Below are 25,933 nucleotides of genomic sequence, written 5' to 3'. Positions count from 1 at the left end.
AGGCTAGTGAAGCAAGTGAAGTTAAAACTTGGGGAGTTAAGAATACAAACTTCCTCGGTGAAAATTGCCTCACTGGGCAGTAAGCCACTATGTTCATTTCTCAAGAGCAGAAATGCAAGCACAATGTGGGTTTCGGAAACACATACTGCAAACTCACACCTAAAGCACTTTTAAGTTCCACAGATTTCAATGGGAAAGTTCAATCTTAGATTTTCACGCACTGAATTCAACTTAAAAGAGTGTTTATATTTGGCTGGATCATGTCCCTGGGTTTGGAAATGGCAGTAGTGGCAACAAACAGTTCAGGGCAGCCCCCAAAAGAAGCAACAACAAGCAATGTGAAACAGAGGCCACCTTCACCAAACCACAGAGTCTTAAATATGAATCTCACCCCACAGCCCCCATCTCCATGCACAGTCTTTGCTCAATAATATTCACACAAGACAGTGTGAATCAATACTTCAGCCTCCATTCACATGCAGCTGAAAACCATCAATTTGTGGGAACATTCACAAGCTCTCCTACAACTTCCATGTTATTTAATCCTCCTTTTCCCATGGATTAAATAAATATTATGATTCAATACTACACAATCACTTGCATTATATATATAAGGACTTTTAATGTTGAATGTCTTACTGTGTTTTTGTATTTTGTTGGAAGCTACCCAGAGTGGCTGGGGCAACCCAGTCAGATGGGCAGGGCACAAATGAAATCATCATAATCATTATATGGATTCACATCAAGAGTTCCATGATTGAACCTGCTCAGCTCCTTAGATCCAAATTTAATGTCTCATTTGTACTTTTACGTAATTAACCACACCTCAGTGTGCTAAAGGCAAGAGAGAGATAAGGACAGCCTCTCAGATGACAGTCTACCTTTCTTGCTAAAAACCAGTGAGCACAAAGCCCACTTTGGCCTATTGCCAATAAGAGGCTTCATTGTTGGGTCTTCTACGTAGCTCCTTGTGTTAGCCAGAGCTGACTACAGTGGTACCTCTGGTTAAGAACTTAATGCGTAACGGAGGTCCGTTCTTAACCTGAGGTACAACTTTAGCTAATGGGGCCTCCTGCTGTGCTGCCGCCACGCAATTTCTGTTCTCATCCTGAAGTAAAGTTCTTAACCCGAGGTACTACTTCCGGGTTAGTGGAGTCTGTAACCTGAAGCGTTTGTAACCCAAAGCGTTTGTAACCCGAGGTACCACTGTACAGACAAATGTTGTTGGACTCCAACACCCATGAGACCATGGTCAGGGATTATAAGAGTTGTGGTCCACAACATCTAGAGGGCCACAAGTTTGCAATCCCCACCTTAGGTTTCATGTTCAAGTCCTACCAACACCACCGTGAAGGAAGATGGACACTGAAAGTGCTGAAGACAGAATAAAAAGGAGACAGGAAAGTGAAATCCCTCCAATCCAATTTTCCTACAAATGGAAAAAGGAAAATCCTGATCCAAACACTATAATGCTGCATTAACTGTGGGCTTGAAAGCTCTTTTGCTCATTTCAATATTTGACCAGGCATTATGCATTGTGTCACAGTGGTTTATGCAGTCAAATTATATGTCACATCTCATGAGACTAAAATAATGTGATATGAAACACAAGAGCAAGATGTGTCAAATCATAAATTTATTCGGGTACTTCCTACCGGGAGAGCTTCTGAAATGTTTCATTATTTCAATACTTCCTGCAATGAAAGCCAAAATATTTAATACTCAAGAAGTTTAATTCTTGGGGCATAAGCTTACTCCACTTGAGGATATAAGAGAATAGAGGGAATGCCAAAGGTCAATTTATACCACGTAACTTGAGAATAAATGTGTTTTTAGCACCTTAGTTATAGCATAAAACTATTTTGTTTATTTTATACCTTTCGGTAAGCCCGTATTCACTATATCCTTAATATGCTTTTTACTTAAGAGAAAAAAATGCCTCTCATTTAATTCCTGTTCATACTAAATTTTCTGTTAACCTGACCTCGACATAGCCCATTCTGACTGCAAAGATAAGTGAGAGTAAAGGTCATCGCCTTTCCCTTCCCCCAAAATTCTCTCCACCAATGGGGTGGGGAATTGGTTGGCACCATAGAATCATAGAAATGTAGAGTTGCAAGGGACCACAACAGCATCTAGTTCAGCCCCTCCAATGCAGGAATTTCAAACAGATCATACATGACAGATGGGCATCCAACAACCTCTGCTTAAAAACCTCCAGGGAAGGAGAGTCCACCAGCTCTCATGGGAGTCTGTTCCACCATCAAACAGCTTTTGCTGTCAGAAAGCTCTTCCTGATGTTTAGTCAGAATCTCTTTTCTTGCGACTTGAACTCATTGGTTCAGGTCCTAGCCTCTGGAACAAGAAAAAACAAGCTGGCTCCATCTTCCATGTGACAGCTCTTTAGATATTTGAATGTGGCTATCATATCTCCTCTCCTCTTTACCAGGCTAAGCATACTCAATTCACCTCAACCGTTCCTCTTAAGGCTTGGTTTCTAGTCCCTTTATCATCTTGGTCACCCTCCTCTGCACATGTTCCAGCTTGTCAATAGCTTTCTTAAATTGTGATGCTCAGAACTGGACATACTACTCCAGGTGTGGCCTTGCCAAGGCAGAATAGAGTGGGACTATTACTTCCCTAGATCAGGACACTATACGTCAATTGATTAAGCCTAAAATAGCATTACCTTTTTTGCACCACATTGTTGACTTATGTTAAGCTTGTGGTCTACTAAGACCACTAGATTCTTTTCACAAGCCAGGTGTCCTGCATCTTTTATCTGTGCAGCTATTTCTTTATTCTTCCTGTCCAAGAGTAGAACCTTACATTTGTCATTTTGTTAGTTTAGGCCCAGTTCTCTGTTAAGGTCATCTTGAATCCCTATTCTGTCTTTTGTGGCATTAGTTACCCCTCCCAGGTTGTTGACATCTGCAAATTAGATGAGCATGCCCCTCAATACCAGTGTGGTGTAGTGGTTAGAAGCAGTGGACTCGTAATCTGGTGAACCGGGTTCACTTCCCCGCTCCTCCACATGCAGCTGCTGGGTGACCTTGGCCTAGTCACGCTTGTCTGAAGTCTCTAAGCCTCACTCACCTCACAGAGTGTTTGTTGTGGGGGAGGAAGGGAAAGGAGATTGTTAGCCGCTTTGAGACTCCTTAGGGTAGTGATAAATCGGGATATCAAATCCAAACACCTCTTCTACTTCTTCTTCTTCTTCTTCCTCCAAGTCATTTTTAAAGAAATTGAACAACAATGGGCCCGGGATAAAACCCTGTGACACTCCACTTGTCTCTTTTTTCCAGGATGACAAGGAATCGTTAATAAGCACTAACCAGCTACAAATCCACCTAACACTCACCTGGTCCAGCCCACATTTTACCAGCTTCTCCTCCAGACAAATGTTGACAAATGTTGTCAGGTAGTAATACAATACTTCATTGTATTACTACCTGACAACATTTGGAACAATTTGATTCCTTTGGGGGAGGGTGAGAGAAAGACTGAGTCCAAAGTGCTTGTAACGTGTCCTGAACCCTGGAGATAGCGCAGAGAGTAAATCAATAAATATGTAAATGCACATAATTGGACAGGGGGCAAATAATATTCCTACAGAATTGGTTGATGCCTTAACACCAAAATCTGAGCTAGTGTGTGAGCTTAGGCCTAAATTAACACAAAAGGTAGAGAAATGCATTTCAAATTCCTGGGAACCAGCAGCAAATGTACTGGCACTTATACAACCAGGAAGCATGCATGTTGTTGCCAAACCTGCTTAACTCTTTAGATTCAGTATGTGGCCTCCAGACAGCACTAGATAACATGGTTTAACTTATCATCAGATTTAGGCTTCTATGCACAGTTTAAAGTTACAACTAAGATTGCACCCAAAAGCAACTGTACTTCCATCTGTAACTACTTTATCATGCACAGCTCCTGTATGAGTCATCCTAAATAGGTGTTGGTATCTGATAACTTATCCTAGGATGATCTATTAGAAAGGGGTTGTGAAGTACAGTACAATGGGTTTTCATTCTTTGGGGAGGAATGACATTAAAATCTCTTCATTCCCATAGAAGGTCAAGTTCCTAAAAATGAAACATGTCCAAATCCCTCCTGCAGATATTCTGTAACACTAAAAAACCTATTTCCTACCATGCAGTGTTTCTGCTAGAGAAGGAATTTTATACACTACGTTTCAACATTAGCTGCTTTTAAAAAAAAAATATGGATCTGACACGCAAGAGGTTTTTTGAAAGAGAGATGGGGGTTATATATACGGCTTTAGATGACACTAACATGCTAGGAAACCCATTACATAATAAAGTAAGTTCAGTTTGACATATGGCCAAAGCGAAGCGTTGCGCTGCATAGCAAATGATAAGTTTTTAGAGCTGCAATTCCAAAATTGTGTATTGAAGATACTGTTATTGTCACGAGAGAGTAATTTTAGAAGTAAGATACTGAATGGGCCTAACGTTCCTACACACGCAGCAAGCACTGCTGTCTAGCCTTGCTTCATGTTAACTGCTAGAGGGGTGAAGAGTTATCCTGCAAACTTGCAATATGAGACTCCTTCCTTGAATGAGCCTGTCCCATAAATACAATCTCACGAGTCGTGAATTTCTGTTCATCTAGTTTGCATGTTAACGTGCCACCCAAGACAGAATGTAAAAAGGCCCTGTTAATTGGAAGATTGGGCTACTGATGGGTATCACTCAGCTTCATTTCTGTTTTAAGCTCTGTGATCAAATATTCTCTGTCTTCCATCTCCCCACACCCAACAACTAGGCACCAGTGGGAGAGGAAATAATGGTGTCCCATACACCCATACATATAAGCCATTTGTAGCCTAAGTGAAGGAAAAATCGAATTTGTATAATGCTTCCTTGCACTGTTGCCTGGAGGTGATTCTTATTCACCACATGGGACTGGGGGAGTATCTATTTACAACCCTGGACTGAAGGTAAAATGCTTTGAAGGTCACTTAGCTCTCAAAACTCTTTTAGTGAGACTATTCCAGAGATATTCAGCTCCAGTAGTTAAGAAAAAATTCCTATTCCCAGCCCTAATTTGTTAAAGACCAACCGATAGCCATTGGTTTGTGTGCCCACAATTGCTTTTTAGCCTAAATAAGTTTGTTCTCTCTTACTTGTGTTGCTCCCACTGATGCATTTGAAGAGTTGAATCGCATCCTATCCTATCCCACCCCATTGTCCTTTCTTTTTTTTGTCATAAACTGGTGGTTCTTCAGCAGCTATTCAATACTGACCAAGTTTCAGCAATTAAAACCCATGCACATTCTCGCCTTTCTATGTCAAGGCTGCAGCAGAGTCATTGCTTAAACCCATTACAAACATTTCAATTAAATCTTGAAAAATTGCTTTCCTAGGGCACTTAATTAACAACTCACCTCTTCCCACCTAGACGTCAAGTAATCTCAATTTAATTAATTTCCCCCCCAACAATTGGGGGGGAGGGAAGTGTATTTAAGGGAGGAAATACCTTTCTGCCTAAAATTTCAGTATGAAATAAGTTATTTGTTGTTGTTTTCACAACAAACCTAACTAAACTTTAGTCCACAGGAAACATTGGTTCAAAAGGACATGATTACACAAGCAAGCTTAGGCCTAGTCAATACAAACTGTAGATTGCATGATAAAACAATTCCTGGAACCTATCACTTCAAACTGTAGGTGACAGATCTGCATGACTGAATGCTCCCCTCGATATAAAGTTCTCAAGGACATAAAAAACGAGACGCTAAGGTGAATAGCTATAGCATAGCAGTCTAGTGTAGTACTTGCCAAAATCAGATATATTCAATATACGTTGCAACATAAAACGTATAATTCCCTTCAAGACTTTTAAAAATCTGACTCTAAGAGGTACTTCAGATAATGAAAAATAACAAGGCAGGTGTTTTTTTCTTGATGGAATGGCAACAGCGTGTCAATCTGATGAATGCATTAAATACCAAAAGTGTGGTTAATCTCCTCCAACAGCAGGTGGAGCTGTACCCCATCCATGTTGTTTCGTTAAAGATTGCTTGTTCCACTTTTTTTTTTTTGTCTGATCCAAGCAACTTCTTGCCTAACTTCCTGTTTTTCTCTGGCTAAGTCATGCTGTACTATGTTGCTTGCAGTCTGTTTCAGTAGTAAATGATTTCTAGTTCCAGTGTGTGGGGAGCTGTTTGGTTTTCTTAGTAATACTAGTGTTCTAATAACACTTTTCCCCATCTTTTGGAGTCTTTTCCAAGAGAGAAGAGGTGTCTCGTGTTCCTGTATTAGAAGAACAGCTATATCTGCCCACAGATAAACCTGACTTTAAATCCACCAAACAGTGCAGTTGGTGCCAGGTTGCTCACTGGGGTAAGATGGTCTGAGCACATACCAATCTTGGCCCAGCTGCACTGGCTGGCAATTAGATCTGGGTCCAAATCAGAATGCTGGTTTTGACCTATAAAGCCTGATATAGGTCTGAACCCCAATCCCTCAAGGAGTGCCTCTCCCCATATGAACTGACTCAGACCTTGTGATTGTTGACTGAGGCTCTTATTTGGCCCTTCCTGAGGAGGTCAAGAGGGTGGCAATGCAAAACGGGCCTTTTCAGTGGTGGCTCCCCACTTGTGGAACACTCCCCCCTGGTAGGCTTGCCTGGTGCCATTATTACATAGCTTTAGGCACCAAAACGTTTTCTTTTTTGCCATGCCTTTGGCTCTGTGACCTCATTGAGTGGAATTTTTAAATCCTATCTTTTAAAAATAAGATTGCCTGTCTTTGTTTATTTTATGCTTGTTAATAAATATAAATCAGGCTTTAAAAATATACAAGCCAATTCAAAACAAAAATCCATAAAACCATAGTTAAAAACAAAGATAAAGAACATTTAAAACAAACAGAACTAAATCATCTGACTGGATAGGCTCACAGAAATATAAAAGTTTTTCAGCGCTTGCCTAATGTCAATAGACAGGGAATACCAGAGCACAGATATTGCGACACTAAAGCAATGACTCCTTGTAAATGAGGAATGAACACTGTGTGGCACTTGAAAAATTCAAGTTCTACATACTGAAGTGATCAAATGGACTTGTACTGATATGCCAAAGGACATGAGGACCTAGCAAGGATATTGCTCGGGGTTAGAAAGCTGAAAGGGGAGAAGTTCCCAACTTTTAGGGAACAGAAGAGAAAAGGGAGGGGGGAGTTCGCTCAGAAAAAGCCACAGTTTATTTTAAGGTTACCAGATTTTTTTCAATGAATCCGGGGACACTTTTCAACTTCAATGGATTTTGTATGGGACTGATTTATAAATCCAGGGACTGTCCCTGGGAAACGGGGACGTCTGGTAACCTTAGTATTTATAAGTCTAGCCAAAATGCAAAGGGGTTTTGTTCAGAATTTAAAACAATGCAATTCTATATACACCTACAAAGAAATAGGTTCCACTGAATTCATAGACAAATACTTAATGTTGTTCTATATGTGTGCCTTGTGCTAGTTTCCAATTATTATAACAACAAATGGCAAACTGGAATATTATCCAGTCTCCAGGTTCCACTGGATTCAATGGGGCTCAACCCTGGATAATTGGGTGACCAGTCACTAGTTATTTCCTATGAGGGGGAGCTCATTTCCGAAACTCAGCAACATCAAACTCAGCCTGGGCAAGAACACCGCCAGACCAAGAAACAGAACGAACTATATAAAGCTGACAGGGAACGTGTGTTGGTCAAAGAGAAAAGATTGCTGGGCAGGCAATGTCGTATAGAAAATAGGAAGAGAGACCCCTTGAACCTGCTAATTTACCTGTTCTCTAGGTCTCTTTTTTGCTAATTAAACCTTCCAGAAGCAACCCTCATTTATAAGGGCAATGTACTCAAACAGCAGAAATGTACACCGGAGGTTCTTAAACACAATGGAAACTGTGTGCTACTTATGCATTCCCAGACAAAGGCAAAATTTACATTCCAGCCCATTTCTGCAGATGCCACCCACCATGCACCAACAAAACCACAGGAGACTGGATAATATTTCAATTTGTCATTTGTTATTATAATAATTGGAAACTAAAACAATACACACATACAAAAGAACGTAAGTATTTGTCTATGGGTCTATTGATAAACCAACGGAAGACAAACAATGCAAGAAGGGATATTTCCACAAAATCTCTCAACATTTCCACAAAATGTTTCTCTTCTGGTGAAATTATATTTGTTATGTTTAGGACTTCCTAGCTGTAGCTCAGAAATGATCTTTGAAGAACAGCATTTACTGAATTAATCAATCAATCAAGTCTCCATATGTTAATACTCATACATCCCAGATTTGTCACATCAAAGGATTTCTAGCAGAAAGGCATGTTGCCTAATTAAATTAACTGTATCACAAGTAAACTGTGCTTTTGATCAAGAGAATGCAATTTACTTCTAAGACTTTGCAAGAAAATTTGCTTATTTGATCATAGGGTTGCTGCCCTTTTAGAGATTAAAGGATTTAATCTTGCTAGCTTTCTGGGTATGTAGTGCATTGTTTCAATCAAGCTAATGACCATGCTTTAGCCTCTTTCCTCCTATGGAAGAACAATTCAGGTTCACAATGATTTATTCATGTAACAATCTATGGACTGTAATAACCGAGAGATATGAAGGCACCATTTTTCATTCATACCAATCCAATGCTGGATAAAGACCTTATCAAACTGCATCCAACTTTTTCCTGACAGGTTGTTGAATAACTGGTTTTTAACCCCACATTAGGGGGTTTGCATGCTATCCTGCACTTTGCCCAGCTTTGCAGTTAAATTCAGCTATAGAAGAACAAGCACGTGCTATGCTATGCCTATACAGCACGACATAACTCAAGATTTGGTTCTATGCTGAACTAAAATGCTGATCAATAAAAGCCCTAGTTTACCTTTATCTCTGCACATGTTTGGAAATGTGAAGGACTAAACTGTGCCATCAAGTGGGAGACATACCCAGCTCCATTTGGGCTTTAAATAGAGAAGCCTTATTTTAGCATTTTGCTTCATGGTCTAACCAGACACACAGTACCTAATCAAACGCAGAGTCAAGAAGCTGAAAGTTTAAGGAAAAAACAGGGAGAAAATCCTTAACCTTTTCATATTTACATATTCTCCCACTAAAACTCCACCTACAACCTGCAAGCTGCTGCTTCACCCACAGGTGCATGTCATATCTGCCAGACTTCAGAAAAGGTAGGTGTTAAGCACTGATTTAGCTCAACTTTTTCCATTGCAAAAGTTCTCTAAGGCTCTCTACACAGGACTGCCTTTACAAACTTGGACTGCCTACAAACCTGAGTGGGTGCAACCTTCAGCCACCAGAATGCTTGTTTGACATCTGATGTGAGATGAACAAACGGGAAAGTACTAATATTAGCCTTTTTAAAGCCTTGAATTTTTCGACTCAGGTTTTTTAAAAGACCACCTATGTCCATATGAACCTGACTGACTCCCAAAGTATTTGGGCTCACCACTGAGGTCAGAGACAGGTCTTTTAAGTGGTAACTCTACAATAATGGAATCACCTCAGCCAAAAACACTCATTGGCCACCTTTCTTGAGTTCTTGAGCAATGCCAGAATACAGTTTTTTATTCACCATATTGTTTATCCATCTTTTTGCTGGTTCTCTACTCTGGTGTTGTTTTTATTATGTTTGTTTTGACATGTTTACTGTAGGCTACCCTGTGAGGGTTTGCCCTACAATCCTAAAAAGTCAAGAAAGCTTACGTTAAATAAAAGTTGGACCACCAAGACCTGCTTCAGATGGAATAAGACTAGAACCTCAGTTTTACCTGGGGTATGAATTCCACAAAAGCGTAACAAAGAGAAGGAGGAGCCCCCTTCCCTCTGATGAGGCTGTGCATTCTGCAGGAGATGCACAAGGGAGAGCCAGCAGACCTGCTTCCTGCTCTCCTAGCAACTAGAGTCACAAGCTGAGGATCTCTACTCCATCACTGAATGCCCAACTTCCAGCTCCCTGTTGGTTCTTTCCTCCTCTTAAATCTGGGGGTGGCAAATCATGCCAGTTCCTGGTGGAGCCAGGGGCCTATGACAGTCCATCATCACAACAATACCTGACCAATAAATTCTAAGTTTTAATAACAGCAAAGAAATGCTGCTACTTCTTTTTCTTTTGCCCATCACAACACGGAGAGTCCTCAAATTACCCCCAGCGACCCTGAGAGAAAAAGAAGCCTTATTTTCACTCTCACCTTTTCTTATTACATTTCTAGATCAGTACCTAAAATCCACACAATACAGCACATCGGGGAGGGGAGGCTGTTATCTGCAATTAAAGATGATTTCCCCTCCCCGCCACTTCTTTTAGAAATCACTTTCACAAAAAGTGACAGAACATATCTTGGGGGGAAAGTAACAAGGACGACCGAATTTCACCAGGATAAAAGCAAGCATAAATGTAAATCTATCATAGTGTTAAACATGAAGTGCTTTCCCATGCTGTTTGGAGAATTCAGCATATATCTCAGGCTTTTAACGTGCATTGATATTAAACACTAACAGCTTTAATTCAAGACGTCAGTGTTCAATATGTCAGAGATCAAATATTCCCTCAGAAGAAGTTGCTATGCATATGTATTTTTTTAAAAAGAAAAAGGTTGGTTTAACTTGAACCTGATTGGTATGTTAAAAAAGTAGAGCAAGAAGCATAAGAAATGAAGGCACAGTAAGCAACCCTCCTTCTGCTGTTCTGTCAATCTAGCATACTTTTTTTAAAAGGAAATTCTACTCCCTTCTTAGATTCATATCCATCAAACTGAACTGGATATTGAAGCTTTTATAGGAATGTCGTTGTTGTTCAGTCGTTCAGTCGTGTCCGACTCTTCGTGACCCCATGGACGAGAGCACGCCAGGCACGCCTATCCTCCACTGCCTCCCGCAGTTTGGCCAAACTCATGCCAGTCGCTTCGAGAACACTGTCCAACCATCTCATCCTCTGTCGTCCCCTTCTCCTTGTGCCCTCCATCTTTCCCAACATCAGGGTCTTTTCCAGGGAGTCTTCTCTTCTCATGAGGTGGCCAAAGTACTGGAGCCTCAACTTCAGGATCTGTCCTTCTAGTGAGCACTCAGGGCTGATTTCTTTGAGAATGGATAGGTTTGATCTTCTTGCAGTCCATGGGACTCTCAAGAGTCTCCTCCAGCACCATAATTCAAAAGCATCAATTCTTCGGTGATCAGCCTTCTTGATGGTCCAGCTCTCACTTCCGTACATTACTACTGGGAAAACCATAGCTTTAACTATACGGACCTTTGTCGGCATAGGAATAGTTTATAGGAATAGTGTACCAATTACACTGGAAGGCTCTGAAAATGTCAAGGCTTATTTTAAAATCTACATCCTGCTTTTATTCCAATAATAAAAAACGTAGAGCACCAAACACCATGATGCACCTGAAGCATTTCATCTTTAAATGTCCTTAAGGGGCATGAAGGTTAAATGTACACAAAAATTGACTGTCACTGAATGTCACAATTTCTCCCCTTTAATAGAAGTTTTTCAAGATTTTGGAACTGTACGCTGGCCAATATTATAATGCTTGGCATGAATCCAAATCAGCACAACATAGTATTTGGTGAAATATACTTTACATAGCTAGTCATTACATTAAAGCTGTGCTGCTCTATTTTGAGCCATCTGCAATTGACAACCTTCAAGGGCAGCCCCCTTTAAAGCCCATGGTTGTAGTCATAGGAAGAGGTTGCCAAGGCATGCAGAAGGAGAAATATAATGCATCTGATAGCAATGTTGGGTAAGGTATTGCTACAGTATTTTCTTCTGCGTATCTTGGAAGGAGGCATCACCATGTGAAAACAGAAAAATGTTTGGTTTTTAATGGCCTGGAAGAGAGTTTGAATAATGAAGTGGAAAATTCTGCTGATGAAAAAATTTTCAGAGAGGATTAAGGAGGGTTGTGAGAAAGAGCTGGAAGACCCTAAAGAAATGAATGAGCTAGTCATCATCATGACAGGTGAAATTTAACCTAAGTGAGAGCTTAAGATGCTGCACTGTGGATTGAAATAGAAAGCTTCTGAGGTAAACTACATGCTGAGTTTACACTCTGATAAGTCCCAAGTCAAGCGTCCGCAGGCTCTCAAGCAAAGCTATCCGGATGTAATTGTGAACAGCTCAGTGAAACCATCTGTTCACTGCACAGCAGAGCGAGAGTGCATGCATGTGTGGTCCGTGTGTGGGAATAACACAGTGCAGAAAATATACTGCCAGTAAATCAATATTTTACATCCTTGACTTGCATACTAACCTATACTGCTTCCTGACCCTCTCAGCAATGATTAAAACATTTTTTTGAGGAAAAAACCCTGATGTTGATGAAGTTCATAATTATTATGAATTTGTCCAGCTCCCAATGCTCATCTGTATTACAAAGTTATCATTCCCCCCATACATTCTTTAATGCCAGCCCCTTACCTATGATAAACGTCACAGTGTCTGCCAGCCTTTTATGTCATGAATTCTTCTTTGTTTGAGTCGTTTGAATGTTGCCCCTGCGTAGAGGGGCATATGAGCGGGTTGTGCTGAGCACTCCTACAGAATGCTTCTCTCTGATTTATTTTCACCCAACTGAATTTACTTCCAGTATCAAAACCTGAAGTGAGTAGAGTTACCTCAGTGAAAGGACAGCTCACACAAACACACCCGCTGTGATTTAAAATTGCACAATTACAGATTTAAAACCGCACAAAAAAATGTTTTCCTGCTTGTCTGTAATGGTTTTCATGCCATTGTTCAGTTTCAGGAAAATTCAGGGCTGGTACAACTTGTAGGCCAGGTTTCATTATAGGTACTCAAAGGTGGTACCTGAGGCACCAGAATTCAAAACAGACCAGAAAAGCCTCAAGATGGTCACTGCCCCACAATTCTACAATCTTCTCAGTTATAGGTCTTTGTCCTTGATCCACTGACTGAAGGTTCAGGGGAAGGACTGCAATCAGGAGAACCTTGAAATGAAAACACAGTCCTCTGAATGACAACAAAATAACTAAACCCATTGCTCTAAGTCAGCGGTGTAACTTAGGAAAGAAAATACCGGTAAGTCAATGTCAACAGTTCTCAGGAGACCTGCATTTCCAATAGTTCGCCACACTTTTGCACCCCAGTTCACCACTCATCGCCATGCTAGTGAGTGAATGAGGAAAGGAATCAAGGGACAAGCCTTTTCCATTCTCCACATGCCCCCTCCCTCTACTCCAGTCACCATCCCTTGCCAAGGAAGGGAAAGAGAAGGGTGTTTGGGGTGTGGTGGTAATTAACATGGATAATTAAAAAAACATATCCTTACACATAGAAACACAAACAAGAAACAGCAAGTGGTTCGTGCTTTCTGTCCCCATAGATTGCTTTGTCTGAAGAAACTTCCATGTTCCCCGCCCCCACCAGAGTCTGAATGCTCCTTTTTTAAAATTTCGAATCAGAAACAAAGCAGAATAATAGTGTGTATCCCAAATATCCGTCATTTGGAGCCAGCCTGTCAAATGTGACAGAGTCCTTTTTGCTTTCTAAGTGTTCGGAGGAGAAGGGAACTGCAACAATAACAGATCCTTTAACAAATCCGTAAGGGAATATGGAAGAGCTTTAGTTGCATGGGAATGTATGTGAGATATCCCTCACTTGAGCATTCTGAACATTAAAGATAGAGGTACCCCGACCGTTAGGTCCAGTCGCGGACGACTCTGGGGTTATGGTGCTCATCTGGCTCTATAGGCCGAGGGAGCCAGCGTTTGTCCAGACAGCTTCTGGATCATGTGGCCAGCTTGACCAAGCCGCTTCTGGCGAACCAAAGCAACACACGGAAATGCCATTTACCTTCCCGCCGGAGTGGTACCTATTTATTTACTTGCACTTGACGTGCTTTCGAACTGCTAGGTGGGCAGGAGCTGGGACTGAACAACGGGAGCTCAGCCCGTCGCGGGGATTCGAACCACCGCTCTGAACATTAGTGGTTGCCAAATTTTGAAAGATAGGCATTACATGTTTCGATATACAAAGATGAACAGTGCCAATGCAGCCTAGAAAGCAACACTGTAGATTGCTTTGGACCTGTGCTCTTTAGATTGCAGGCTGTCAGTCATGATGAAGATTGTTTGGCCAGGTTTGGTGTGGACCGAGCCCCCAAGAGGAATGCATTGGCTGGGAAACCACTAATCTAATTTTCAATCCAGAGTAAGCCAAAATGGAACCCACAGAGAAGTCAAGCGCATTAAGCTATAGTGAGCCTCCAAATCCCTTGGTTCTATTCAGTTATGATAATCAACAACAACAAATCACCTTTACTAAAGGAGGGTTATGAGTAGTGCTGCTTGTTGGCTGGCGCCCAACACTTTTACAAGCCTGTGAGGTTTTAATAGCTGACAGCATACGTGCAGGAAAGCAGACAACTGGAAGGCATTAAAAGCACTAATGTCTTCATCAAAACAGCAGCAGAAGCTAAGTAAATCACTCACAGCGTCAATTGTTGGTTCACTTAAATTGTATGCAATGTGCTTGCTGGGTCATTTGAGCTGCATGATGTATTAATGCTCCTGGTGGAAATAATCAAGTTCTTGCTATCTCCGTTTAGGAACACATGATAAAGTGCTAGCTTTTGGAAAAAGAAACTATTACCCAAGCAGAAGCAACACTTCCTTATATTGTCATCATCAGAAGCATAGTTGGTGTCAAATAGTAACTTAAAGGTTGAGCTACATACGAGGAGTCCCTGGCGTGAATTGATTTGGTGCTACTCTTTCTCGGCTGCCCATCTATATAATATGGGGGTACAAATACTAAAACTACCTCACAAACTAAACTGCCTAAGAAGAAGAAGAAGAAGAAGTGTTTGGATTTGATATCCCGCTTTTCACTACCCGAAGGAGTCTCAAAGCGGCTAACATTCTCCTTTCCCTTCCTCCCCCACAACAAACACTCTGTGAGGTGAGTGGGGCTGAGAGACTTCAGAGAAGTGTGACTAGCCCAAGGTCACCCAGCAGCTGCATGTGGAGGAGAGGGGACGCGAACCCGGTTCCCCAGATTACGAGCCCACCGCTCTTAACCACTACACCACACTGGATCTCATAATCATATAACAAGGCAGTGAATAAAAAAAAACCCTACAACAACCTATGAAACCAAAACTAAGCCCCTGGGTCCCAGATCCTTTAGCATACAACCCAAATGTAGGCTGAAATAACTCCGCATCTTCACTGCTTGTCAAATACATGGTGCAAAGGTGTGGGTTTCAGACTAGAGTTGGGGAGAACCAGGTTGGAATCTCCACTCAGTTGTGAAGCTTAGATAATTCATTCTCTCTTAGCCTTACCAACCTCACGGGGCTGTGAAGAGGATGAAGTGCATACTACCTTGACATTGTTGGAGGAATGGATGGATAAAAATGTAATAAATAAGTATCAGGCCAGACATAGCTGGATGCTCTGTAGTATACACACCATGACTGAAAAGGCCCTTATTCCTGTGCTCACCTGTTGCACCTTAAATAGTGGAAGGACACAGAGCAGTGCCTCTGATGTTGATCTGAGGGCACAGGGCTGGTCTGTATGGGAAGTAAGTTTCCTTCCAAACAAACCAGAAATGGAAGCCATGGCTGGTACTTGGCCTATCACAAAGCCATTATGTGGTTTGTTTTCTCCCTTGTGTGCCAACAACAGGAACAGAGTGAGGAGAAAAGCAGAGGCTTATGAGCAGCGAACACCAGCATGCTGCACATCACATGAAATCCAGGTTTACTGATAACTATGATTTAATGACAATTGGACCAGGAGGTGTAAATCTTCTGTACGGAAGTCGAATGGAAATCCTTGGAAAAAACACAGTGATGGAAATCCCTTGTTCCTAAGCTACAAAGCAGCTCCTCTCAACACATTTTAATTTATTTATTTATTGTTAAGAATTTTATTTATTTATTGTTAGAGCTTTATTTGGTACTTCATGAAGTGCGTTGGAAATGAAACAAATGGCATAATAATTGATTGGGGGGGCAGAGTGGGGGAGAGGCTGTTGGCAAACGTAAGATACAAAACAGATATAGTTCCAATATGCAGCACACACTTTTTGTATTTCTTTGAAAGGATTCTGTAATACATAAACTGTTGTTGTTGTTGTTGTTGTTGTTGTTGTTGTGTTAAAAAGCACAGAATCAAATCCTTGAAGATAAATTTAATAAAACCAAGAAACCTGATCCAAATACCACATAATAAATTAGTTAGAAGCCACTAGGAAAAATGCCAACATCACCATCTCCCTTAGTAATACATTTTAGTTTACCAAGGCAATGATAGCAAAATCAGCCACAATTATGTTAAATATTTATTGCTAAATCCATTAATATGTTCCCTAGATACTGGAGCACTAAGGCACAAGCTTCAGAGGAAAGCAGGCTACCAAAACATAGCTTAGAGCTCCCTCTTGCTTTCCTTGGAGGAATTTCACTTTTGGCAGCTTAGAGGCTTTCAAGGCAAGTATATTTGAAATGACTGCATGGTCATGCGCACTGTCAAATCATTGGTGCATTATGAAATTAATTACATGTGCAATACTCACAGTGCCATTTCAAACTGCTCCAGCCACTTTTTCTTCAAATCTTTCGTTTTGCAGTAGAATTCTAGCCCATTTTGGCCTTGTATGTGGATGAGGTAGAAGCCGTAAGACCACTGTTTAAAAGTGCAAGGCAATGCAAAGGTTATCTATGAAGAATTCATGTGCAGCTGCTTCAGAACCTCTGAAGGCCAAACACTGCCTATTTCCAGTTCAATTACAATGATTAACATATTTACACAAAGCTTTAGTGTATTTCCAAAGCTTCATACAACACAATTTATATGTGTCTACTCAGTCGTCATACATGTTTTAGAGCCATTAGAAACACTATGCAGAATAAGGGAATAACATTCATGATTCCAGGTGTTATGTTTTTGAGGGGGGGGGGCTCCACCCACATAAAAAGGTCCTTATGATAAAAAGTGAACAAAACATTTATTTCTGATGAGGGTTTGTGGATAAATAAACATGGAAGGGAATGCTTTTAAACCTTTTAAATACTGCAAAGCTCTATAAATTTCAACAGAACATCTTACGGATGAAGAAAAATCCTATTCTTTTTACCTTTTTGTTCTCTTTGTCTGTGGTGGGGTTATTGGCTATTTTGTATTCCTGAAGATCAATTATTTCCTTCATTTCATAATTATCACCTCGCCGTTTGCATACAATTACAGCCAAGTCAAATAAGAATATATGCCTGTGAAGTAGAAAATAAAACATAATCAGATGTCAAAAGTTGTCTCCCCACTCACACAGGAAACCAAAGACCACCACAGCCAACCACAAATGGACAATCACACCCTACACCAATCCCGACCTCTCTCACAACCAAAGGAGCACAAGCGAACAACAGAGAACCTGCACAAACAACGCTGACACCAAACCCTACATATATTAAGTAAAATAGAAACATCGCCACCCCACCCCACCCACCTCCCCTTCCCGCCCACCTCTCTCCCCCTTTTCTTCCTAACGTCTCAACAAACGAAACTGATGTATTAAAATGTTACATGGAAAAAATACAAGAGAGACATTGCACCTTTGTAAATCAAGAAAATCTTTAATAAAAAATACTTTTAAAAAAAAAAAAGTTGTATTTTCCAGTATTACCTGAATTCCAACAGTAACTGTCACACGTTATAAGTGCATGATAGGTACAGCACATTGATAAATGTCACATATCACTGCAAGGCAACTATTAAATGTGATTGTCATGCATTAAATCCCATGGTCATCTATCAGGTTCTGCAGGAAACCAAATGGCAAAACCTTCAAATGTTGCTAAATATACTGATCTTAAATATTGCTATCCAATATCTAAGTCAAATATCTGAATATTGAAAGAATATTACAGATCAAAATTCACAGAGGATAAATTTAGGGTTCAGTCGAAAAGTGCAGGGACCCTATTAGTAAAGCATGTTCTCACCACACTAAGAGGGCTTACATTTCATCAGCCTTTCAAGGTACACATGGATGGGGTAGAACAAGTACAGCAACTACTTTAAAGAAGGGCAACCCTCATAATATGTGCAATATAACTATCCCTGCCTTGAGAAGCAACTTGCTAAGAGAAGGCCGTTCTGCTGCTAGAACATTTATTGCCTAAGGAGAACTGCCCCCTGCCTGCAAAAAATGGCACCTTTTGCTTGAAAAACAAAACCTACAAAAATAAGGACAGTCCTAATATAGTTGAGCTTTATTCAAAATATGGAGGTAAATTAACCCTCTTGCTGCACAACTGTTTAACATACACAACACTTCTGCCATATTTCAAGAGCATTTATGTAGTCACGTGTAAAAGACACACCTTGTTTTGTTTTGTTTTGTTTTAAAAAAGAAAGCCTCACACTCTGCTCACCTATCCTGCCTTGCCCTTTTGTCCAGAGTTGTTATTCTTATTTCACCATCACCCTGTGGTCTTCCATACAGTAAAAGTGACTGGTTCTGAAAATGTAAGAATAGCATAAATTACTTAAGAGTTCACTGGCAGCATCTGTCTCTTCTAGAACCACCTTGGTGCTATGAACCTATCCAAGCTATATATTTTAATAAAATAATAATTGTCCCCCAAGCTACTCCGGATATTCTTTTTAGAGCCACTTATGATTGCAGAGTGGCAGAAATAAGAAAGTAACATTGCCTTTTCCAGTTTCACCAAAGTTTTCCACCACTGTAATTTCCATCACCCTGCAAACATGCAAGAAGCTCACTTGGTCCCTTCTGACCTGATCGACCTATATACTTTTGGGTCAACCATCAGACTCCTGCCTTGCCTTTATGGCTCTCTAGTGCTGATCTAGGTAATTTACATCCCTCAGCTTCCATGTTCCTCTTCTTCCTGACAGCCTGCAGGCCATCCCCCTCTTCCAACTTCCTTATTTACCTGATTACTGCTTTCCTGCATCTATGTTCCAGCCCCACTTGCAACATCTTGGCTCTGCCTCTGGGCCTGCCATTCATTCTGCCTCTCTCAGTTGGTCCCAGAACTCCACTCTGACTCCAATTCCAGTCCTGCCAGGATTTTCACTCTCAGCTCTCTGTGTGCTCAAGCTCAGAATTTGCCTTTGTCCGAGCTCCTACTTTTAAGAATGAAGCAGCAGCAAGATCACCCCGAAAATGAACAGTAGAACAACATACAAAGTTTGAAGGGTAACACGGGACAGAGACATACCAAATTCTCAATTGATGACTGAAATTGTTTAATTTCACGGAGGGTTTCATTATCTCGCTTCACTTCATTTACATACTGTGCCAAGTCCTAAAACACAGAAGAGGGAATGATATCTGAGGTACAACAGCCATGGGCTAAATTGTTACACTTAATTAGAAAAACTGACCACTAAGAGACACTTCCCATGCTACAGTAGAAGCAGCTATGTATTAAAACATTAGCAGGTACAAACTGTATATAAATATAAATTGTGAGACACATCATCCACCCTGCATACCATGTGGACAGTACCATGTGTCAGGTCAATCAAGCTTCCTTGACTAATTTTTCTGTAGTGAGGGAGAAGTGGGAGGTGAATAACCTGCTCACACTTCCTTTGTGAGGCAGAGAGAACATAGTAAACCTTTAAGTGTAAACCTCTTTCTACCACAGTGTGAGAACACACAGTATGCTTATGATAGTCAAAAAACCAAATAGGGCTCAGAACTAAGAGCTCTGTATCATATAGCAATAGCTCATATGCTCACTTCAAAAACTGAATATGAAAGCTTTTTTAAATAAAATCTTCCTGCAGCAACACAGAATGGGTGCAAGGCTGATCTCCCTCCATGAATTGACTCAACAGATAATAATATAAAGCTAGGAATAGAAGTAGAGATGTGTAGTCAAACCAATTATGCATGCCATGCACGTAGATGATTTAGGTGGGGTCATAGCTCAACAACAGAGCATCTGCTTCATATCTAGAAGATATGAGATTCAATCCCCAGAATCTGCAAGGAGGGCTGAGAGAGACTTCCTGCCTGAGACTCTAGAGAGGTGTTGCCGGTTAGTGTAGACTATACTGAGCTAGAACCCATGGTCTGGCTCAGTGTGTAAGTCAGTTTCTTATATAGTTTGCATTATACTTTGTGCTTTAAATAGGAGAAACAATGTGCAATCAAGCAGACTGAAGTTAACATGCATTTGACACACAGCAAAGCTATAGAGCCTTTTCCTTTCAAACATCAATATTAATTTGTTCTGATGAGCTTGGCTCTGAATTGGGAAAACTCTACACCTGCTTTTGTGTATTAGTGAACATATGAGCTGGTGTGCAGTAATGCAGAAACAACAAGTTGCAGGTAGATATATATTTAACTTCTCTCCAGAAAAGACTCTTACAATTTTACACCAGAGAGAGTTTACATAACCAATCTGTTAGTCACACTTACCTTCATTGCATCAAGTGCCTGTTTCAGATTGTTCTTCTCAGTATGGTCATTAGTGTGTTTTACCAACTCCTGTATTGAAGAATACACAGATATTTCTTGTGATAGCTATCAGCCATTCAAGCCATTTTTTAAAAATTCTGAATTTATCAGTATTTAAAAACAGAACCATTTTGCCTTAGGAAGAAAATGATGGGCTGATCCCATCATTATCTGTAGAAGCCCAGAATATGAGGTATATTATGTATATGCTATATCCCACATGCTTTTATTCAAGACATGAAGTGAAGACACAGTTTTCACTATTAAAGCCTGTATCTGGAATGTTGCCCTCCACATAACAGTACCAAATCTAAGGATCTGAAAAACAGCCTTCTCAATAACTTTGAGATTAAATTTTCATGTGTGACCCTCAGAGTTTCAGAGGGCACAATTGCAAAAGTCTATGGGATTAATTTTCATTTCAGAACATGGGTCAAATTTCATAGAAATTCATCACAATTCCATGCTAATTTTATCTATTCATGTTTTTTTTCCCCTTACACATTTATTTAGGCTGCAGTCAGGCAGACTTACCAGAGAATACAAAATAAATGGGTTTCACTGATGAGGGGGCTTCCAGATGACCTATTTATTGAGCACTCATCCTGATTTGTTTGCAAGGAGATTATATGATGATGGCTATTGAATGAGCATTCATTCTTATTCATCTGTGGAGAGGCTAGGTGATCCTGTGTCAAGCAAGTACTATTCCACACTTTCCAGTGTATTTCCTTGCTGCCAAAGGTCTGATCTTTGCGGGGGGAGGCCATTTTGTTGCCCAAGAGCTCCAAATCAGCTTTAATTGCACAATGTGAATTCACCAGTATGTGACTGAACCCCACCCAAAAAAGGCAAAAGTCTGGAAGCACCACGAGTAGACATACAGAGGATTGTGCTCATATCCCCCACCTCCTATACCTTGTGTGCTTTTGTGTGACTGATCTACACTTCCTCATACTTATTTATAAATACTTCAAAATTTGTATGTAACTCCTAAAATCTCACAAGGCAAATTATTCCCTAACTCGTCCTCAATAGCCAAGCCTTTTACATGTTCAGTTCCCTTTCTCCATTACTGGACTGCGTATTCAAGGATTTCATGGAAAGCAGATTCCTTTCAAGAATCCTTTCATTCTCGAGTACCAAGGAAAAGGGCAGAAATTTAGGTGGGCCTTTCTGCCTAAAATTTCCTATCTAGGTTTCAGCCTTAATGGGAATGGCTACAAATAATTCAAGTAGCACAGGAATTGGGGGGGGGGATAAATGTTTAGAAGGGGAATTAGACCAGTTTACTGAACTGAGCCACCATTGCAATCAGTGACTAACTTGTATCATTGGTTTCAGACAATGCAGGACCCTTCTGCAATCATAGAATCATAGAATCATAGTTGGAAGAGACCACAAGGGCCATCCAGTCCAACCCCCTGCCAAGCAGGAACTCTCTGCAATATGCATTTAAAGGAGTATCATAGCAGCTTAATCAGCCATGGCTTCCGCAAAGAATCCTAGGGATTGTAGTTTTTTTTAAGTGTGCTGAGAGTTGTTAGAAGGCTTCCAATCACCTCATAAGAACTACAATTCCCAGAGTTCCCTAGGAGGAAGGATTAACTGTTAAACCATGCTGGAAACTCAGTTCATTCAGATGCATTTCAGGAAGCATGATATACACAATGGAACAGAACACTGCAAAAGGGAAGGGGGGGAATTGCTTCTTGCACAGGTAGAAGTTCTTTTTTAAATGACGTTTTATAAGCACCAGCAAAGCTGACAGTCTAATGGAGTAATATATTTCCTTGCAACTGAACTAATGAGTCTCCCAGCACAGCAATCAAATGATATTTATAGTTCTCTCAAGCCTCATTATAGGACTAACTGCACAGAAGCCACAAGCTCCGTGGGTTATAATGGGAAGCATTCAAAATAACTATTGCTTTATTATAATTCAGTACAGCAAGGAAATAGGCTAGAAAGTGATTGAGCCTTGTCCAGCTTCAACTTCAAAAAGCAGAGGCACACATGAAAAGCATCACCTAGCGTCAGCTTGGTAGCACTATCTGAATGTACCAGATTATTTTATTATTGTTTTGTTGTATTTTGACTCAAGTTACTGCGAAATCACTCTTAAATTATTGTCCAACAGGCTTAGGGAATCTTTCTAAATAATGGCACTTTTCTGTGGTTTGTTCTCAGTGCTTTACTGCAATTATCATGTGACTTGAAATCCCTAGGGCAAGTTGCCCATCCCTTGACAGGTGCATCATTAATACAACTCTCTGCATGAGTCACACCATCATGCTGTTCTTGTCAGTGAACGCCAGTGACATGGCTCATGGGTGGGAAAACTCACAACGTGAAAACACTGACTAGCTCAGTGCAACAAGCTGCAGCCCTTGCCAAGCAGGTGATGAGGCGGGGGGGGGGGGGGGTTAAGATCACACCTGCACATGCAATCTCTCTCTTAAGACCACCACCACCACCACCACCACTCTTGCATCTCTTTGTCTCACAAGCATGAAAAAGAGAGAGAAGCAGCGAGTGATGGTGATCCTATTAAGACAGAAACAGAGATTATCTCCAAGGGAATGAAGCCATGCCGGGAGGGGGGGGGGTGTTGCCCTGTACTAAATGATACAATATGTAGCAGGTGAGGAGATTTTCATTTTCCCAGGCTTTAAATATTTACGCTACTCTTTGGATACGTTGTAGAGGTGTCATTGCCTGCTGCTTATTTTATTTTGATTTTATTCTGTGACTGGTGTTACTCTCTTTTAGAGAAAGACTTGACATCTTTCCGAAGGGCCTGCAAGACGGAGCTGTTCCCCAAGGCCTTTGGCCAAGGCACAGTCTGACCCCCCTCTCTCCTTCTGTAATCTTCATAGAACTCTAACCCAATGGTTGCCATTAATTTGATTGTGAATTGATTTTAGAATGTATTTTAATTAATTGATTGTGCGATTTTATGTGCACGGTGCTATTTTTACCTGTTGTTAGCCACTCTGAGCTCGGCTATGGCCGGGGAGGGCGGTATACAAATAAAAAATTAGTAGTAGTAGTAGTAGTAGTAGTAGTAGTAGTAGTAGTGTTTATTTTCTTATTGCAATGAAAAAAACTGAATAAGCTAAGGAGACTGGAAGTGGGGAGAGAACTAGCACTGATCCTGAGAGAACTATGTTGCATATCAAGGGAAGATACAACAACAACAACAACAACAACAACAACAACAACAACAAGGCAAGTACTCCACACCAAAGAGGTTGAGCATAAACCACTGAAAAGGAAAAAAAAACCAACAATAGAAAGCAGAGTAAATTTGGCAGGGTATTCTGAATGGCACTAGGTGTAGGCCTTCTGGCCTACCACTTTGTGCTTTGAATGGAAAACAAAATATGTGGCACTAACATGACCACAATTCTAACTGGAAAAGTTCCATAATAGCTGTGCTAGTTGGGTTAGAAGGCGGCAACCTGAGCTACTGGTTGAGTACTGATAAAAACAGTGTGAAGTTCATATAATTTAAAGGTGAAGTACCTGAAGCAGAAGATGGTATTTCAGAACTCGCTGCATTGGAACCACAAGAAGATCCCGCAAAGTAAACTTCCCATTATTTGCTCTTTTGGAACATTCCTATTTAAAGAAGCAAAGGACTGAATATGACTTGGTATAATCAATACAGCAAAGTAATGTCTTTAATTTTCTGAAGCAGGCAGACCAGTTATCCAACTGGTGGCAACAGGATGGTAGAGTTTTGAGGTTACAGAACGGACTGTATCACATAAGAACATAAGGTCTGCAGGATCAAGCGAATGGGCCCATCTGGTCCAGGATCTTATTCTCACAGCAGCCAGTTGCTTATGGAATTCCAAAGGCAGGACCTGAGTGCAACAGCACTCTCTCACTTGTGATTCCTGGGAACTGGCATTCAGAAGCACACTGCCTCCAACAGTGGAGACAGAACATAGCCATGATGGCTAGTAGCCATTAATAACCTTATCCTTCATGAATTTGTCTCTTCAGACAAGAGGTGTCGGGTTGTTTTTTCATACTCTCTTGTATAACAACTTCCCCCATATAAAAATGCATGACAGCAAGAAGTGGGATAGGTTACAAAATTTCTACCTGAAATGTGGGATTTTTTTTCATCCTATGGGAAAAAATTCAAACATGGCATCCCCCATGGGAAATTCACTCTACCACCTCAGGATCCTACTACAAGCCTAACTTCAATTTTGTAGAAATTAACTCATAAGACATAGATTGAAATATAGGGTTGTCAGTCATTGAAATTAATGGACTAAATTATGTGCATTGACTTCAATGAGTCACTGTGGGTAGAACGTAGGTGAATACAATCCATACTCTCCATGCTACGATTCGAGATCAAGGTACAGTTTGTTTGTTTTTAAGAAGAGCAGTTTCAGCGATACCTCCAGTTTCAATTTAACATCTTCTTTGGTCTTGGAAATGTTATCCAAACAGGATATGGCTGTTTCTACTTGACTGCAGTACTGCCCATAAATAACTAATCTAGATCAAGAGGAAAGAGAACAAGCAATTAATATTTTTATACCAACTTCAATTTCCACACAAGGCTTTGTCTTCTCACACCCCAATCCTGGAAGGGGCTGCTGTTTTTCCACTCCATCCCATCATTCTTGTTCTACCATAGACTGCCATCACTGCATACAGATAGGCCTCTTAGGAACGTGTGTGTCAGTCTCTACAGGTGTTCAAAATTTTAACACCCACTTCAAAGTATGTGCTGTGGTTTAATGCCTACATTTTATTAACTTAAAAATACAGCTGCAAAAACCTTTTGGAACAGAACAAGTCTTATTAGTATTTGTTATGTTAATGGGCAGACTTCAAAGGATTTTATGAATAATACTCTGCAGTGTAGGATTAGCACCAGATTAATTACACTGAGTCCTTTTTTATAGCAACAGCAGGGCAAGCATGCCCATTTACCAGTTTACGTTATATCAGCATTTAAGTAACAGAGCATGTGTAACAGAGACTTGGTTGGACGAGGCAGATGGGCCTGTCCTTGCCGCTGCTTGTCCACCAGGTTTCTCTTACACACAGCAACCCAGGCCTTGTGGGCGGGGAGGGGGGGTTGCAGTGATTTTTAGGAAGTCATTAGTTTGCACCAGGCGTCCTATTGGGAAGACCCAGTTCTCTGAGTGCATGTTCTGGAAGTTGGGCAATAGGGGCAGTACAGGATTCCTTTTGGTGTACCGACCTCCCCGCTGCACCAAGGATTCCCTGCCCGAGCTGCTTCAGGTCGTGGCGGATGTTCTCCTGGAGTCACCTAGTTTGGTCGTCCTAGGGGATTTTAACATCCATGCCGACACGACCTTACAAGGGGCCGCTCGGGACTTCGTGGAAAGCATGGCCTCCATGGGGCT

General features: G+C 40.9%; 1 protein-coding gene across 6 annotated transcripts in view; it reads right to left on the bottom strand.

Moving 5' to 3' along the window:
- Window positions 1–25,933, bottom strand: part of VAV3 (vav guanine nucleotide exchange factor 3) — a 154,945-nt gene that overhangs the window by 61,051 nt on the left and 67,961 nt on the right. For all 6 annotated transcript variants that reach the window (XR_004426799.1, XR_004426800.1, XM_033151475.1 and 3 more), the window contains exons 9-15: window positions 24,953–25,052; window positions 24,057–24,152; window positions 20,490–20,558; window positions 19,276–19,362; window positions 18,463–18,548; window positions 17,166–17,298; window positions 16,605–16,714 (exon numbers count right to left, since the gene is read on the bottom strand). Coding sequence is in view for 4 of the 6 variants with exons in the window: in XM_033151475.1 (XP_033007366.1) it covers window positions 16,605–16,714; window positions 17,166–17,298; window positions 18,463–18,548; window positions 19,276–19,362; window positions 20,490–20,558; window positions 24,057–24,152; window positions 24,953–25,052 (681 nt within the window). In the remaining 2 variants the exon portion in view is untranslated. The remainder of the gene's footprint in view (window positions 1–16,604; window positions 16,715–17,165; window positions 17,299–18,462; window positions 18,549–19,275; window positions 19,363–20,489; window positions 20,559–24,056; window positions 24,153–24,952; window positions 25,053–25,933) is intronic.

This window comes from Lacerta agilis, chromosome 6 (assembly GCF_009819535.1).
Source record: "Lacerta agilis isolate rLacAgi1 chromosome 6, rLacAgi1.pri, whole genome shotgun sequence".
Lineage (NCBI taxonomy): Eukaryota > Metazoa > Chordata > Lepidosauria > Squamata > Lacertidae > Lacerta > Lacerta agilis.
This window is presented reverse-complemented; position numbering and strand designations above follow the sequence as displayed.